Raw genomic sequence first — 13,377 nt, 5'->3', positions numbered from 1 at the left:
GCGGGGACACAAAGCAGGAGGAATTACATTTGCCACCCTTCAAACGGCATGTCCAATATTCAGCCCAATTGAATTCAACGGAAAAATGGGGCATATCCCGAGTGACAGATGAGATACCACCCACTCTGCATCTTTTCCCATGTCCAACTTCATCCCTAAGTGTCTTGTGGTATTAGTGAATTTGGCAGATTTACTTTGGTGTACTTGGAACAGGTACAAGGACAAAATAAAAGCTGCTTCACACGGCAGCTTAGGAACTGGTAGACTTACCTGGTTAAACCAGGAGCAAGAAAAGAAAATAAATTTGAAAACTTTTATTTTTTTCTTTTGAAAGAAAACCCTTTCCTCTAACCCAACTCAAAAGGTTTTCTTGTTCCACTTGCCTGTTGGTTTCTGAAGTGCATTTTAAAAAATTCTTTCATGGGATGTGGGCGTCGCAGGCCAGGTCAGCATTTATTGCCCATCCATAATTGTCCTTGAACTGAGTGGCTTGCTAGGCCATGTAAGAGTCAACCACATTGCTGTGGATCTGGAGTCACATGTAGGCCAGACCAGGTAAGGACAGCAGATTTCCTTCCCTAAAGGACATTAGTGAACCAGATGGGTTTTTACAACAATCAACAATGTTTTCATGGCCATCATTAGACTAGCTTTTAATTCCAGATTTATTAATTGAATTCAAATTCCACCTTCTGCTGTGGTGGGATTCGAACCCATGTCCCCAGAGTAATTCCTGGGTCTCTGGCTCACTAGTCCAGTGACAATACCAGTACGCCACCGCCTCCCCCCATTTAACTAACAAACATACCAACTAATGCACGGTTCATATTCTATTGCACAATATGTCACTTTTGATATAAACTGCACTGAACATTCAGTTTGCTTATTTTGCACGCCCCTAAAACTAATCTCTCCTGCACAGCCCACAAGAATTTTCAACAGCCTGTACCATCTCCATTTTGCTTCACGGAAATAAATTTGGTTTCTTCATTCCAGTGACGGTCAGGTCAAGGGAATGGCCCGCTTTCTGTACTATGATTCTACACATCATCTCTTCCAATGTGTACTCAGAATTGTCCAAACATTTTCACAAAAGGATGAACACTACAGTTTTATCAAATGGCCCTTCCCTGCTTCTAAATTTGCCTTAGTTATACAGCATGAGCAGACAATGGGGGTCCTCAGCAGGGAGGGTGCTAGCAAAATAGGGAAAAATTGCATTGATGCACAATAAACATGCCCAAGTAACAGAAAGCAACAATCAACAAAGCCAATTGAATGTTGAACTACATAGCCAAACAGTAGAATATAAGTTAGATGTGATAGTGAGCAAACTTTATAGTACCTTGGACACCTGTACCTTTAATACGGTATCTAGTTCTTACCACCAAGAAACCAGACGGACATTCAAGCAGAGAATAGCCATGAGGCTAATCTCTAGCTTCCAAGGGTCTGAGTTACGAGGAAAGACTGGGCTTTTTTGGCTAGAAAGGAGGTGGTTTTTAAAGAGGTATTCAAGATTGTCAAGGAAATGGGAAAAAATAAATTGTGAATATCACTTTAAATCAAACAGCAAAAACAAAGGGACACAAGCTCAAACTGGGAAAAAGCAATCTGGGGACTGATAAAGAGGGATAAATATGTGGGATAGACTTTCAGACGGAAAACTGGAGGCAAAATCCACAGAATCAATTTAAGAAACAACTGGATGTCACAATGAAGGGGCGGGGGGGGGGAGGGTAATTTAAATTGCTTCTGAATGGATATGTTAAGATAGGCTGAATGCTTCCCCTCTTCATAATTATCTTTTGACAAAAATTGGGCATTTTACTGAGAGAGTGCTGCACTGTCTATCAGATGAGATGTTAAACGGAAGCTTCATCTGCTTGCTCATGTAAACATAAAAGATCCCATAGCACTTTTTTGAAGAAGAGTGGGGGGGTTATCCCCGATGTCCTGGACAATACTTATCTCTCAATCAACATCACAAAAACAGAGGCGGGGGGGATTTAATGCTCTCCCCGGCGGTGGGTTTGGAGGTGGGGAGACCATAAAATCGGATGGGATGGTGGCAGTGGGAGGACCCCACTACATTCTCTCCTCAGCCAAAATTCAGTCCAGGGCGGGAATGTCTATAAACGCCCTTCCAACCCCGCTGCCAATTGAGGCCCTTAACTGGGCAATTAATGACCAATTAAGGGCCTCATCCCACGGCCTCTGCAATTAACCATGCAACGGGCATTCTGTCACCGCATTGGAAGCGCAGCACAAAAAACTGTGTGGGCTGCTTCCTGGCTCCAGGGAGGGGAGGTGGGGTCGGGTCCCTTGTTAAAAGGCACTCAGTGCCTGAACGAGGAACCCGGCATCGGGAAAGTGGGGGGGGGGGGGGGGGCCGCCGAGAACTACCTCCCCTGCCCTTGTTAACGACTCCCCTGTGCTCCCCTCCCCTGCAACCCCCACCCTGACCTACCTGTGGCCTGGGTCCAACGACGCTCCTAGGCCTCGGGTAGGTGCTCCACCGGCAGTAGCCATAGCCTCCGTGGTGGCGCTGCTCAGTGGAAGAACTGCCGGCCTCTGATTGGCCAGTAGCACTTCGAAGGCGGAATTTCTGGCACCAGGGTCCTTGATCTGTGCAGGGCCCGCTGCTGTCCTCTTAAGTGCATATTTGGCACTAGATTTGGTGGGCCTTCCACAGAAGAAGCAACGCACAGCTATCTGCGTTGCTTTTTCTGGACGCCGAAACCCCCATTGCCGGGATAAAATCCCGGCCAGATTATCTGGTTATCATCACATTGCTGTTTGTGAGAGCTGGGTTCAAATTGGCTGGCTTGTCTCCTACAAATTACAACAGTGACTACACTTCAAAAGTACTTCATTGGCTGTAAAGCTACTTTGGGACGTCCAGTGTTGGCGAAAGGCGCTATATAAATGCAAGTCTTTCTTTAGATAGTTAGCTGGTCTCAGCTGGTGGGTGTAATAAAGGCCATAAAACTGGTTGGGTTTGAGTGGTGGGTGGGTGAGGGGGTGCAGGGGTTGGAAGCAAAATACAAAAGAGGCACTAGTCCTGATTAACCAGCAGCATATAATGGAAACACAAATAACTGAACGGTGGGTGACACAGGGTCAGGTTCAGTTCTTTACCCATCCCCCCCACCCTCCCCTCCCCCACATGCCAACTCTGCAACACCCATTTCCTGTTGAACCCGAGCCATTTTCCGCTTCGTCTGGGGATCTAAAATGGACCGGGTCCGGAGGGACACGATGTTCAAATCTCTGGACAAGGGCGGGAAAAATGTACCCAACGTGGCCCTCATCCTGATGACCACCTTCGTGTGCGGCTACATCAAGCTGTGTGTAGATCCCCAGTACGCAAACTCCAAGTGTCACTACGTGCTGAGGTTCTATCTGTCCCCGGTGTTGCGAAGGATGGGCCTGGTCACATTGCCGCGGAACGCTCCATGCAGTTGGGCCGTGCCGTACCACCTATCCTTCGTGGAGCAGTTTCTGCGGGAAAACACCTTCGACCACCGGTCCATCAGGCAGTGGTCTGCACGGAATGTCCTCAAGGCCCTACGGGAAAAGGAAACGGTGGATCCTGTCGGATGGTTCCCCGAGCAGACCGTCAAAGTCATTTGGCGGAATGCCTCATCACCAGAACTTTCAAACAAGCACCAAGACGTAGCTTGGCTGGTGGTGAGAAGGGCCCTCCCCGTCAGATCCTTCATGCACACCCGAAGTCTCGCCCCCTCCGCACAGTGCCCCCGCGTTGGCTGTGGTGGGGAAGAGACGGTCGCACACCTCCTCCTGGAATGTGCCTTTGCAAAGCAGGTGTGGAAAGAGATGCAGTGGTTTTTGTCAAGGTTCATCCCAAGCAGCTCTGTAACACAGGAGTCTGTGCTCTACGGGCTGTTCCCAGGGACGCACACCGAGACAAACATCAACTGCTGCTGGAGGACTATCAATTCGGTGAAAGACGCCCTTTGGTCTGCCCAAAACTTGCTGGTCTTCCAGCGCAAAGAGTTGTCCACCACCGAATGTTGCAGACTGGCACATTCCAAGGTCCAGGACTACGTGCTGAGGGACGCACTAAAGCTTGGGGCAGCCGCAGCAAAGGCTTAATGGGGAAAGACCACAGTGTAAGGTTCCCCCACCAAGCTGGACTGAGGGGCTGGATCCATGGGAAACCCCTCGAACTGTATCGTTAATATTCTCAATTGCTGTAAATGTAAAACTGTAATTGACATGACAATTGTGAAACGGAAGGGTTGGGAAGAAACTCACGACAGTATTGAAGGAAACTGATCTCCCTTGCAATGTTTGTATTTTTTGGTGCTGTTTTAAACTGTTTGGCAATGTAATTTTTACAGATTTTTATGAATAAAGTATATTTTGGAAAAAAAAAATTTCCTGTTGAATTGCTTGCTGACACTTACTAGTTGTCTTATTCAAGGGGAATGTCCAGTTTGGCAAGTACAGGGGCATAGAACTGCACCCTAACAAGGGTCAGCAACTTTAGCCAGAGACAGAGGGGAAAAAAAAGGAGCAGGAAGAATAAAGAAACGTATCACCTGAAGTTGTCCTGTTGCTATTTTTTCCAAAGAAACGATATTGTTAGGATTCACAAAAGAGTCACAAAGAAATAAAACATGCTGTTTACATACAATAAGACAACTGAAATTATGAATGTCTACTTATAAACATTAATTTTAAGAGAAATACTGAAGATAGGAAATCATCCCACCATTGTTTACCACGTTGATAACACAGTGAAGCCACTCCAGTACTGGTACTATCTCACTGCCAAGCCATATATTTGGCTCAAACGTGGTTATAATATTGCTAACAATGTAACGCAAAGGATCAAGGGAGCAGCTTAGCATTGCATATTTTGTCTCAATTCAAGGGCAGTTAGGGATGGACAATAAATGCTGGCCCCAGTGATGTCCACATCCCATAAACAAATAAAAAAAAGTGGCTTCCCCTTTTGCAAGGGCCGTGCTTTATCGTAAATGTTGGATTTTATTTCTAGACAGAAGTTTCACTTACTTGCATGAATGGATACTTCTCTAGATGTTCCATCATGATGGGGATAATAACTAGAAAAGGAAAGCAGTGAAAACAATGTCCAGTTACTTTTTTTTGTTAGATATTCTGACGAAAGTTCATCGACCTGAAACGTTAACTCTGTGCCCCTCTCCACAGATGCTGCCTGACCTGAGTATTTCCAGCATTTTCTGTTTTTATTTCAGATTTCCAGCATTTGCAGTATTTTGCTTCTGTACTTTTTTTTTGTTGGTAGAGAGAGGGGGAAAGGTTTTACTTTGTGAACATAAATGAATAATCAAGTGAACAATCGAGAGCCCATGGAGATCATTTTGATCTTAATTGAAACTTGCCTTCATTCCAGAGGACATTAGCCAGCACGAATCTGCTGGGCCGAATGGCCTGTTTCTGTGCTGTGAATACTATGTAGCAAGACTCTGTAAGCTCCAGGACCTGTATTCTATAAGGATGAGATCAAATGGGCTTTAGGTCCATCTCCATTTCATGAGGTCAATGAAACAGTTTCCTTGTTGATGGCTTAATATTTTTTGTTTGCAATTTCTCTGGTAATGTTCATTCAGGTAAATCTTTCTTAAACATGCATTTTTGCTTAAAGAGGGAGAAAAGCTAAGGAAATATTTTCCTTTCCAAGTGCTTCCTGTTCCCATATATTATTATAAACCAGGTGTAGGGTGCCACATGTCCTGTCCACAAATCTTGTTTCCTGTTAAGATTGCTTACAACTTTCTATCAACATTTCCCATTCAGTTTTGTTATGTTACAATGTGGTTGCAGTCTCTGCTGGAAGCTACATATATTTATATGTATTGCAAATAATATATATATGAATATAATAATACAGGGCCCTGTTCTTTGCAGACAGAAAGAACATGTACACACATTGTGCCTGTTTCAGCCATAAGTGACATCCATTGGCTGGTTCATTCCTCAGGGCAATGCCTTGACCAAAGTCAAGCTGCCTGGTTTAACTTTCAAACAAAGCTTGGCAATTAACTGTCAGTCACCATAAACTGGTGCATTCTCCATGGTAATGCCTCTACCAGAGTCCACTTGCCAACAAAGCACTCTCTTCTCATACAGTATAAATTTGTTGTTTCCCTATCATTGGTAATCTTGCGAATTGTCCTGAAGAGTGCAAGACGTAAAGCTTCGACAAAATGTCTCTTTTTTTCCAGTGGTACTCAATTTCCCATTCAGTTTTGCTATCATCAAATTTTGCTATGTCAACTGTCACAATGTGGTTGCAGTCTCTGCTCACTAGGTGGCTCTGTGGAATGAGTTTCCAAAGTACCTCTTCCAATTCCATCACCATCTTGAATACAACCAAGAACTTACTGGTACGCAAGAATACAAAGTAGATATATTACCAGCAATGAAATACTGTCCAGTTCCTTCTCTGAAAGACACACAATTTTTTACGGGTCTTCTTTCCTATAAAGGCACTCGAGTGATATCAATTACAGCAGAAGACGTCCTGAAACGTTGAATGTGCTCCATTCAATTCAATGAATCCTGCCACCTCAAGTCAACCTGATAGTCAATCTCAGCTGTCCTGATCCTGGAATGTCATTTGCCAGGAGTATTATGCAGGAGTACCCAGCTATCAGTGCTTCCTTGCTTCAAATCAACTCTCAGGCTGACCCAAAGTCCTGGCCCACAGTGAAATGGTTGGCCTGGCCTCAGGATAGATGCAGCATCTCCTTGTAACTAATGTTATTGGAATAGTTCAGGGTGGGAAGGAAAGGAAGGAAGCACAGAATGCCAAGCATTCTTTAGGTAAGCAAATGAAGGTTGCTCAGTGGGTAGCAGTCTGGCCTCTGAGTCAGAAGGTTGGCAGTTCAGGTCCCACTCCAGGATGTATGCACACAATCCATACTGACACTCCAGTGCAGTGTTTAGGGAGTCCTGGGCTGTCAGGTGTACTGTCTGTCAGGTGAGATGTTAAACTGAAGCCCTGTCTGCTCTTTCAGGTGGGTGCAAAAAATCCCCAGGCACTACTTAAAGAACAATTCTGTCATTATCATATTGTTGTTTGTTGGACCTTACTATGTGCAAATTATCACATTTTCTACATTACAACAGTGACTACACTTCAAGAATATTTTGTTGGCTGTAAGGCATTTTGGGCTGTCCTGAAGTCATGAAAGATACTACATTTCTTTTCTTTTAATTATTTTGGCGCTGGTGTATATATTAATTCTTACATGTTTTACAGAGACCTTGTACAGATAATATTCCTCTACCACAATTCTTTCCCTTTAATCATAAACAACTAAAAGTTATGTCCCAGACTAACTCTTATAGTATTGAAGTTGGAATGGACCTTGGAATGGTCACTGCCAATAGTTCTTCTATATCAGTTCCTGGTGAGGAGAGGGTTTAGAACCAGTTGTGTTGCTTCGCTGAACTCTGACAAGTTTAATTGGCCTGGTTACTATTGCAATTCACTGACAGCAGCCAAGTCTTATGACTTAGAATGGAGGGTTATCACTCAATACTGCAGAAAGTCCAGCAGCTTCAAGAGATCAGAACCCTGATTAGACCATAGTTCTAAGATTAGCTTTGCCTGTTCGTGTCACAAAGAACTACAGTCAATTTAGCAGTAAATCGCCAAGTACAACGCCCATCCTGTTTCAAAAAGTCACTTTCCTGTCACCAACACTGGAGTTGGCCTGGGCTGTTAATCAGGAAATTGGCATTAAGTTAGCATAGGTAACCTCCTGCACAGGCTGGACAAATCCTTAAATTAAAAAGCAGACAGTGTTATGTGAAACTTATATTGAATCTCGAGTGGACCGCATACGGGGTACTCTGCACAGCTCTGGGGCCAGATTTTCAAAAGGGCCGTGGGCGCGATTTTGTCCAGGAGGTCGTCTCGGGATCCCGACACCTCCGGGACAGTTTGTAATTGTTAAAGGGCCAGCATCGGGGGAGGGAACAGAAAACCCACTCCCCGCCAATTAACAGCTCCTTAAGGAACTTGTCCAGTGCAGAATGGAATTTTTAAACTTTATTTCAGCAAACCCCAACAGTCTGGTGCATGGCCACATGGCCAAATAAAATTTATTTGTCTTTGTCTTGAAACTGTTTTTTTAACGGATCTTCTTACGCCGGTGCTGCTGCTGGATCTTCATTTTTCCCGCATGGCCTTTGTCATCCTCGTCAATGCTGCTGGCTCTGTAAAGAGCTGCCTGCTCTCTACGGCAAGGCAGCGGCAACCTCCAACAGGGCTGCTGCCCATCTTTGCCACTGGTGCCAAGCAGGCAGTTCCCGCCTCCTGGAGCCAAGCTTGTTTCCTGCCCAATTAGTGCATTTACATTTGAAAATTGCGTCACGAGAACAATGCAGCTGAGGCGCGGAGTCTGGTCTCGGAATTCACCTGGGCGTTGAATTACATAGAAACACACACACAGAGAAAACGGGAGCAGGAGTAGGCCATTCAGCCCTTCGAGCCTGCTCCGCCATTCCTGACCCTGATCTGAAAATCCAGTCCCTGGTCTCCATCTTACAGAAAGGATACTGAGGCACTGCCTCTAGGCAGAAAAGATTTACAAGGATGATAGCAGAACTGAGAGGTTCAGCTGTAGCTGCAGCGACCAGACACCGAGGAGCAGCACTGGAACCATGCCTCTGGTAGGTCAGGGTGGGAGGGGTCTTGCTAGCTGAGGTTCGCGGGGGAGGGGGGGGTTTAAGCAGCAAGGGCAGGGGGGTGGGGGTGGCCCTCAGAGTGCCCCCCCTTCCTGATGCCGGGTCTCTCATTCAGGCACTAAGTGCCTTTGAACGAGGACCCTCCACACCACCCACCCCCCCAGCCACCCCCCCCCCCCACCCACCCAGATCCAGGAAGCAGCCTGCACAGTTCTTCTGCCATGCTTCCCGTGAGGAGACAGGGCTGCCCACCACATGGGTAATTGAAGCTGCAATGGGAAGAGGCCCTTAATTACCCAGTTGAGGTCCTCAACTGGCAGCGGGGCAGGAAGGCGGTTCACAGGCCTTCCCGTCCAGGACTAAATTTCAGCAGAGGCGGGATGCTGGCGGGAACGCCCCCCCCTCCCCCCGCCGCCATTCCACCTGATTTCACGCTCTCCCCGCCTCCAAACCGGCCGCAGGGGAGAGCATAAAATTCCATCTGATGTTTTCACTTGTGGAGAAGACCTAAACTAGGCACCATAAATATAATATAGTCACTAATAAATCCAGAGAATGCTCAGGAGTGGTTGAGGTGAATAGCAGATGCATTTAAGGGGAAGATAGACAAACACGTGGGAGAAAGGTATAGAGGGAGATGCTGATGGGATTAGATGCAGAGGGTTGAGAGGAGGCTCGTGTGAAGCATAAACACTGGCACGGACCAGTTCCTGTACTGTACATTCTATGTAATTCACTTTTTGTTTTACAATTAAGGATCCAAGTTATTTAGCCTCGTTTGTCAGGGACATTGAAGTCACCCACCAGAGCACATTCTGTGCCCTTGCCACCCTCAGTGCTTCCTCCAAGTGGTGATCAACATGGAGGAGTACTGATTTATCAGCTGAGGGAGGACGGTAGGTGGTAATCAGTAGGAGGTTTCCTTGCCCATATTTGGCATGGGGTCTGGAGTCAATGTTGGAGGACTCCAAGGGCAACTCCCCCCACAACTATATACCACTGTGCCGCCACCTCTGCTGGGTCTGTCCTGCTGGTGGGACAGGACATACCTGGGGATGGTGATGGCGGTGTCTAGGACATTGTCTGTAAGGTATGATTCCATGAGTACGACTATATCAGGCTGTTGCTTGACTAGTCTGTGGGACAGCTCTCCTAACTTTGGCACAAGCCCCCAGGCGTTAGTAAGGAGGACTTTGCAGGGTCGACAGGGCTGGGTTTGCCGTTGTCGGTTCCGGTGCCTAGGTCGATGCCGGGTGGTCCGTCTGGTTTCATTCTTTTTTATTGACTTCGTGGCGGTTAGATACAACTGAGTGGCTTGCTAGGCCATTTCAGAGGGCATATAAAAGTCAACCACATTGTTGTGGGTCTGAAGTCACATGTAGGCCAGACCAGGTAAAGACAGCAGATTTCCTTCCCTAAAGGACATTAATGAACCAGATGGGTTTTTACAACAATGGTTTCATGGGCATCATTAGAGTAGCTTTTAATTCCAGATTTATTAATTGAATTCAAATTCCACCTTTTGCTGTGGTGGGATTCGAACCCATGTCCCCAGAGCAATATTCTGGGTCTCTGGGTTACTAGTCCAGAGACAATAGCACTACGCCACCCCCACCAAGTAGCTCGGTAGCACAACTACTGACCGAGCTGGCCGAGTCCTAAAGGACATAGCTGCGAGACTGGGTCTGCGGCAGGTGGTGAGGAACCAACAAGAGGGAAAAACATATTTGGCCACGTCCTCACCAATCTGCCTGCTGCAGATGCTTCTGTCCATGACGGGAGTGTTAGGAGTGACCACTGCCCAGTCCTTGTGGAGACGAAGTCCCGCCTTCACACTGAGGATACCCTCTACCGTGTTGTGTGGCACTACCACCGTGCTAAATGGGATAGATTTCGAACAGATCTAGCAATGCAAAACTGGGCAGCCATGAGGTGCTGTGGGCCATCAGCAGCAGCAGAATTGTACTCAACCACAATCTGTAACCTCATGGCCTGGCATATCCCCCACTCTACCATTACCATCAAGCCAGGAGACTAACCCTGGTTCAGTGAAGAATGCAGGAGGGCATGCCAGGAGCAGCACCAGGGCATACCTCAAAATGAGGTGTCAACCTGGTGAAGCTATAACACAGGACTACTTGCGTGCCAAACTGCGTAAGCAGCGTGCGATAGGCAGAGCTAAGCAATCCCATACACAACAGATCAGATCTAAGCTCTGCAGTCCTGCCACTTCCAGTCATGAATGGTGGTGGACAATTAAAAAACTAACTGGAGGAGGTGGCTCCACAAATATCCCCATCCTCAATGATGGGGGGAGCCCAGCACATCAGTGAAAAAGATAAGGTTGAAGCATTTGCAACAATCTTCAGCCAGAAGTGCCAAAAGTGCCAAGTGGATGATCCATCTCGGCCCCCTCCTGAAGTCCCCAGTATCCCAGATGCCAGACTTCAGCCAATTCGATTCACTCCGTGTAATATCAAGAAACGACTGAAGGCACTGGATACTGCAAAGGCTATGGGCCCCGACAATATTCCGGCAATAGTACTGAAGACCTGTACTCCAGAACTTGCCACGCATCTAGCCAAGCTATTCCAGTACACCTACAACACTGGCATCTTCCCAGCAATATGGAAAATTGCCCAGGTACGTCCTGTACACAAATAGCAGGACAAGTCCAACCCGGTCAATTACTGTCCCATCAGTTTACTCTCAATAATCAGTAAAGTGATGGAAGGTGTCTTCAACAGTGCTATAAAGTGGCACTTGCTGAGCAATAAGTGCGAAGTGACGCTCAGTTTGGGTTCCGCCGGGGCCACTCAGCTCCTGACCTCATTACAGCCTTGGTTCAAACATCGACAAAAGAGCTGAACTCAAGAGGTGGGGTGAGAGTGACTGCCCTTGACATCAAGGCAGCATTTGACCAAGTATGGCATCAAGGAGCCCTAGCAAAACCGAAGTCAATGGGAATCAGAGGGAAAACTCTCCGTTGGTTGGAGTCATACCTAGCGCAAAGGAAGATGGTTGTGGTTGTTGGAGGTCAATCATCTGAGCTCCAGGACATCACTGCAGGAGTTCCTCAGGGTAGTGTCTTAGGCCCAACCAGCTTTAGCTGCTTCATCAATGACCTTCCTTCCATCAAGAGGTCAGAAGTGGGGATGTTCGCTGATGATTGCACAATGTTCAGCACCATTCGCGACTCCTCAGATACTGAAGCAGTCCATGTAGAAATGCAGCAAGACCTGGACAATATCCAGGCTTGGGCTGATAAGTGGCAAGTAACATTCGCGCCAATCAAGTGCCAGGCAATGGCCATCTCCAACAAGAGAGAATCTAACCATCTCCCCTTGACATTCAATGGCATTACGATCTCTGAATCCCCCACTATCAACATACTAGGGGCTACCATTGACCAGAAACTGATCTGGAGTAGTCATATAAATACCGTGGCTACAAGAGCCGGTCAGAGGCTAGGAATTCTGCGGCAAGTAACTCACCTCCTGATTCCCCAATGCTGTCCACCATCTACAAGGCACAAGTCAGGAGTGTGATGAAATACTCTCCACTTGCCTGGATGGGTGCAGCTCCAACAACACTCAAGAAGCTCAACATCATCCAGGATAAAGCAGCCTGCTTGATTGGCACCCCATCCACAAACATTCACTCGCTCCCCCACCGACACACAGTGGCAACAGTGTGTACCATCTACAAGATGCACTGCAGCAACGCACCAAAGCTCCTTAGACAGCACCTTCCAAACCCGCCACCTCTACCAACTAGAAGGACAAGGACAGCAAGTGCATGGGAACACCACCTCCTGCAAGCTCCCCTCCAAGTCACAGACCATCCTGACTTGGAACTATATCGCCGTTCCTTCTCTGTCGCTGGGTCAAAATCCTGGAACTCCCTTCCTAACAGCACTGTGGATGTACCTACTTCACATGGACTGCAACGGTTCAAGAAGGCAGCTCACCACCACCTTCTCAAGGTCAATTAGGGATGGGCAATAAACGCTGGCCTGGCCAGTGAAACCCACATCCCATGAATGAATAAAAAAAAGCCTCTGTTGGTTGGCATTGTGTGAACAAACTACTCACAGGCCTTCACTAATATCCTGGGAGGAGCACAAAAATACTCGAGACCTAACTTTCCCTCTAATTTTTCCTTTCTCTTTCCTAATGGGAAGGGGCTTAGAATCATTGAATCCTAGAAGGTTTATGGCACAGAAGGAGGTCACTTGGCCCATCGAGTCGATGGCGGCCAAAGCAAAAGAGCCACCTAGCACATTTGGTCTGCAGCCCTGTAGGTTACTGCACTTCAGGTGCACATCCAGGCACCTTTTAAATGAGATGAGGTATTTTGCCTCTCTCACCCTTTCAGGCAGTATGTTCCAGACCCCCACCACCCTCTGGGTGAAAAAGTTTTTCCTCATCCCCCCTCTAATCCTTCTGCCCCCCTAGTCACTCTGCAAAGGCAAATGGGCCCTTCCCATCCACTCTACCCAGGCCCCTCACAACTCTGTACATCTCAATCAAATCTACCCTCAGCCTCCTCTGTTCCAAGGAGAACATCCCTGTCGTCAATTGGCACCTATCCAATGTGTCAGTGCTGAGATCAGACTTCATGATGTGTAGGATAGCAGGCGTAACCCCTCTACTCGTGCTTCAT

General features: G+C 47.0%; 1 protein-coding gene across 2 annotated transcripts in view; it reads right to left on the bottom strand.

Moving 5' to 3' along the window:
- Positions 1–13,377, bottom strand: part of sfxn2 (sideroflexin 2) — an 86,190-nt gene that overhangs the window by 21,225 nt on the left and 51,588 nt on the right. For both annotated transcript variants that reach the window (XM_068053066.1, XM_068053067.1), the window contains exon 9: positions 5,047–5,096. In XM_068053066.1, the coding sequence (XP_067909167.1) occupies positions 5,047–5,096 (50 nt within the window). The remainder of the gene's footprint in view (positions 1–5,046; positions 5,097–13,377) is intronic.

The sequence above is a fragment of the Heterodontus francisci genome, chromosome 20 (assembly GCF_036365525.1).
Source record: "Heterodontus francisci isolate sHetFra1 chromosome 20, sHetFra1.hap1, whole genome shotgun sequence".
In the NCBI taxonomy this organism is placed as follows: Eukaryota; Metazoa; Chordata; class Chondrichthyes; order Heterodontiformes; family Heterodontidae; genus Heterodontus; species Heterodontus francisci.
This window is presented reverse-complemented; position numbering and strand designations above follow the sequence as displayed.